The sequence below is a fragment of the Berghia stephanieae genome, chromosome 4 (assembly GCF_034508935.2).
Source record: "Berghia stephanieae isolate SIO BIC M18660-M18661 chromosome 4, UCSD_Bste_1.3, whole genome shotgun sequence".
NCBI lineage: Eukaryota > Metazoa > Mollusca > Gastropoda > Nudibranchia > Aeolidiidae > Berghia > Berghia stephanieae.
This window is the reverse complement of record NC_088363.1, coordinates 71,772,950-71,777,027: the sequence shown is the minus strand read 5'-3', so window position 1 is coordinate 71,777,027 and position 4,078 is coordinate 71,772,950. Positions and strand designations below refer to the sequence as shown.

The 4,078-nt window shown below is 33.8% G+C and overlaps 1 protein-coding gene across 2 annotated transcripts in view; it reads left to right on the top strand.

Annotated features, from left to right (window-relative positions):
* The window catches only part of LOC144971157 (uncharacterized), a 13,719-nt gene extending 9,908 nt beyond the window's left edge, over window positions 1-3,811 (top strand). For both annotated transcript variants that reach the window (XM_078911637.1, XM_078911638.1), the window contains exons 8-10: window positions 523-611; window positions 2,043-2,179; window positions 3,071-3,811. In XM_078911637.1, coding sequence (XP_078767763.1) covers window positions 523-611; window positions 2,043-2,179; window positions 3,071-3,544 — 700 coding nt within the window. In that variant the 3' untranslated portion in view covers window positions 3,545-3,811. The remainder of the gene's footprint in view (window positions 1-522; window positions 612-2,042; window positions 2,180-3,070) is intronic.
* Window positions 3,812-4,078: the final 267 nt, after the last annotated feature.

The window sequence follows — 4,078 nt, the reverse complement described above, 5'->3', positions numbered from 1 at the left end:
TTTCATTAGCAAATGTGATTTTTTACAACCGCGGCAGGGCAGTCATACAAAATCAAATTTTTATTTTATTTTTGATGACTTATTATGATTTGTTTTGACGTAAAACCTATAGATAGTATTTGCTTGGCTAAGAAACTAACAACGTTGCCATCCCGAAGTATAACGCACTAACATACAAAACTTTGTGTAACCTTGAACGCTTATAGTCTGGTTAATAAAGTTTAGTGAGAATTACTCATAAACATGGATGGCAAAAAACAATAACAAAAACCCGAGGGACGTCAACTTTGTTCTATCTTATTGTGATGAAAAGTACTTTTTCAAAGGATAGCAAGGACTATTTCTCTCGATGAAAAAAAACCCCACAACTATTTTATATTCTATTTTAAGCTCATTTTATTCTTAAACAATTGTTTATTGATTAATATATTATACCAGTGGTGTATTTTCACTCTTAATCGTCATTTTAATGATCATGATCAAATTTATCACGTCTTGAATACTTCCTGTCATTTACCTTAGAGCCAGTCTCGATAGATCAAGCCATCACTGGCCAGTCCCGGACATCAATGTGGGATATGCCATGGGGTTCTTTAGGAACACCTACAGAGGTAGGTCTCCTTTCCACCCTTCAAGCCTTGCCTAGCACGGTAGCTTAGATCCAATTTATCATAGAATTATGCACTTCGTGTGAAAAGCACCACGTTGAGCACAAACTCTGACAAGCTTACCCTTTTCTTACCAACCATTTTCATAATTTTCCACAAACCCACCGAACACAAAAATATGTTTTTTTCTTACTCAAACAGAAAAGCAACAAATACATTCTATGCATAGATCGGTCTAATATTGATCAGCAAAATGAACTCAACACAGTGTCACGTTATTATAGCTGTAAGAATACATTTTTCTTTAAATTGTGTGATTTAAAAAAGAAGGCTGAATGATGAAAGTGCTGGTTGGATCATAACGAATGTGACGATTTTCTAATGGTTGGTAAGGAGAGGGTTAACATAAGATGAAGAGTTGTCGGCCAATTGACTCCTGAGGACAATTTCGTTGAAGAATCACTTACAATTTCTCATGCTCCTAAAACTCTCCAATAATAAATTACATAAACTTTCAGAACATTGGCTGACTTTCCACGAGTACGGAAACACCATGTTTGAGTGACGTCATTCTTGTTGGAACCGCCTATGATACTAAATCAGAAAAGCAATTATTCTCGATATCTTTTATTACATGTTAAAAGATAATAACTGGTCTGTATTAGATTTTTACTCAACTGTCCGTTTTTGTCCTGTTACCTTTACATTTTTAAAAGACATTATTGGAAATATAAAACAAAGGCTCGTTTATAAACATAGAATATCAAAAATTCATCATTCACACATGGGGATATGGTTTAGTTGTGAATCGGTTTGACCAAACATTCATATCGCTATTCGCTATTCGTTAAAACTCGCAATGCTTGATCAAAAGTGGTAAAAAAGAATATTCCAGACAATCACATTAATCATAATTTTTACAATTCATTCATAAAAATAAAATAAATGATATTTAAAAAAAAAAGAAGATTGGCACAACTTAATGTAAAATAGAAATATCTGTTAGTTTATAAAGGGCAACGCAATTCAATATAGCAAGCGTGCATTTTTTGAGCTGGAGTTAATCCCGGCTTTAAGAAAGATACAGTTTTGTATAAGACGAAATACATGACAATGTGTTGTCCTCTTTTGTCATTAACACTGACTATAGACATCGTTTTAAATGACTGAAAACGTGTCAATAATTTTAAAAATATGCCATTCTGCATTGGCATCTGTCGAGACACTTTAGCCAATTTATCACACATGATAAACAAATAAATTAATGGAGGCGATTATGAGAAATATAGAAATAAATGTTAACATAAAAACTCCACTTTGCCGGTGATTTGTACGGTACCAAGCTGATCTCATAGGGCAGTCTAGCTAGAATAGAAACAGGCGTTGAAAATGATAATACCCCATATAAATGTGTGCATTCATTTTTTTTTTCAGGATACCAGGTCCCGTGGCAATCGGGTAGTTTACCAGGCTATCAGTCCATCATGTGGTTGATTCCAGAGAAAAGCATCGGTATCTTTATCGTCATCAATGGACAGAAACACTCAGACATACCTTTGGCTACATTACAGGTGCTAAAAGTTTGAATCGAGACTTTCTTATTAAATTGAATGAAAGTGTCGGTGGCCTAGCCGCACGGCGAGGTGCATCGTCCTATAACAAAACCCAGCCGTGTTGAGCGATGCCAAGTATTGGATAAGTCAGAATGATAGCAATATTATTAACTGTTTTGTCTTGAATAAGGCATATTACACTTGACCCAGGTGTGAACGAGTATGTGGGGGAAAGGAGTGAAAAATATTGTAAGAGTACTATTACAAAACATTCGTATGAGTAGAAAATTTGTTCTGTTGGAGAAATGATTAAATCATTGCGAAACGCTTGACAAATGGATGATGAAGTTACAGGTAATATATATATATATATATATATATATATATATATATATATATATATATATATATATATATGCCTGTCAATTTCTATTAGTATCTCCTATAAGGTGTATTTAGAGTTTCCCTAAATGTTGGGCAATTATTGTAGCACAAATCTGGTATTATATTATAGGAATTGACATGTTGAGGAAAATTGAGCTTAAAGAAAGTATGATTAGAAGTAAGAAATTTTGGTAAAAAATGAAACTCACTCTCCTCAATAATGGCATTTATTTTACTCTAACCGTTTAAGTTAAGTCTAAAATTTGATTTATTGTAACAGGTTTACCCTCACATAGTAACGTTTTTAGATGGTTGGTTAAAGATGTCACAAATAAGAGATCATAATACACTCTTGATTAAATAAAGGGTAGACATTGAACGCTCTATGAAACGTATTTCTAGATTTTAAATAAAATACGAAACAAATACACATAATAAAAAGCGAACGAAACGTCAAACTCAAACAGCAACACAACAAAAGACGTAATACGTTTGTAGGCTTAATAATTTACTCATTTATTCCAGGCTCTTACCTACTACATCAGCGACTTACTACTGGAAGCAGATCCTTGGATTGGCCTGACCAATGCTTGCAGCTTCCCAGAACCATTTATCAAGACGGTGGAATTTCCCGACTTTGACTTCAAGGTCAAATCACCAGACTTCTCATTGACCGACTATCAAGGCACCTACACAAACGCACTTCTCGGGGATATGGTCATTGGAAAATCTCCAACAAATCCTAAATATTTAACTTTTTCTTTAGGAAAGGCTGTAGGGGAAATTCAACCCGAAGGAGGAAATGTCTTCAGGCTATTTTTAGGAGGTAATTTTAAATTTATGACGTCACCATCGAAGAGCACGTTTCCTGTTCCTTTTGTGAGACTGTTTTTTGAGTTTAAAGGACCTAAGTGTACTGGAGTTAAAGTCCCTGACTCTATATTTGGAGGTACTCCAATGGACTTTGTAAAAAAGCCAGATGTTAAAGAAGAACTTTAGTATGTTTTGTGCGATTTTAAAGATTACTCGGTTTATGTAAAACTGAAATAATGTATTGATTGTAATGAAATGGCATAAAAGGTTGTCTATTGTATATTTGAAAATATTTCTTTATTTGAGGAATATATGGTTATGAAATAAAGTACAAGTGAATATAGTGTGGTTGTATATTATGTATACTCTTATAATTTAGAGTATAAGTATGGTTGTAATTGGTTTCATATACACTGCATATTCCATTTAGAATAAAACATTTATAAAACATAACCCATTTTATTCCTTCTTAGGTTGTCATTAAAGACCAATGCATCGCAAAAAATCTTGTCTGTCAATCTGAACTAAACCTTACCCTTGATTTAATTTACCAAGCTACCAGTTGATAAACGCTTGTTTGATCTAGTATCTCAAGCCATTAAACCCATGGTGCTGGAGTTTATCCCGGCTTCTATAGCGTGAAATGGACAATATTTGCCACCCTTTGGATAGGATGCTAGTTTATCGCAAAGTACTTTCCGTCAAATATAATGGAATTAG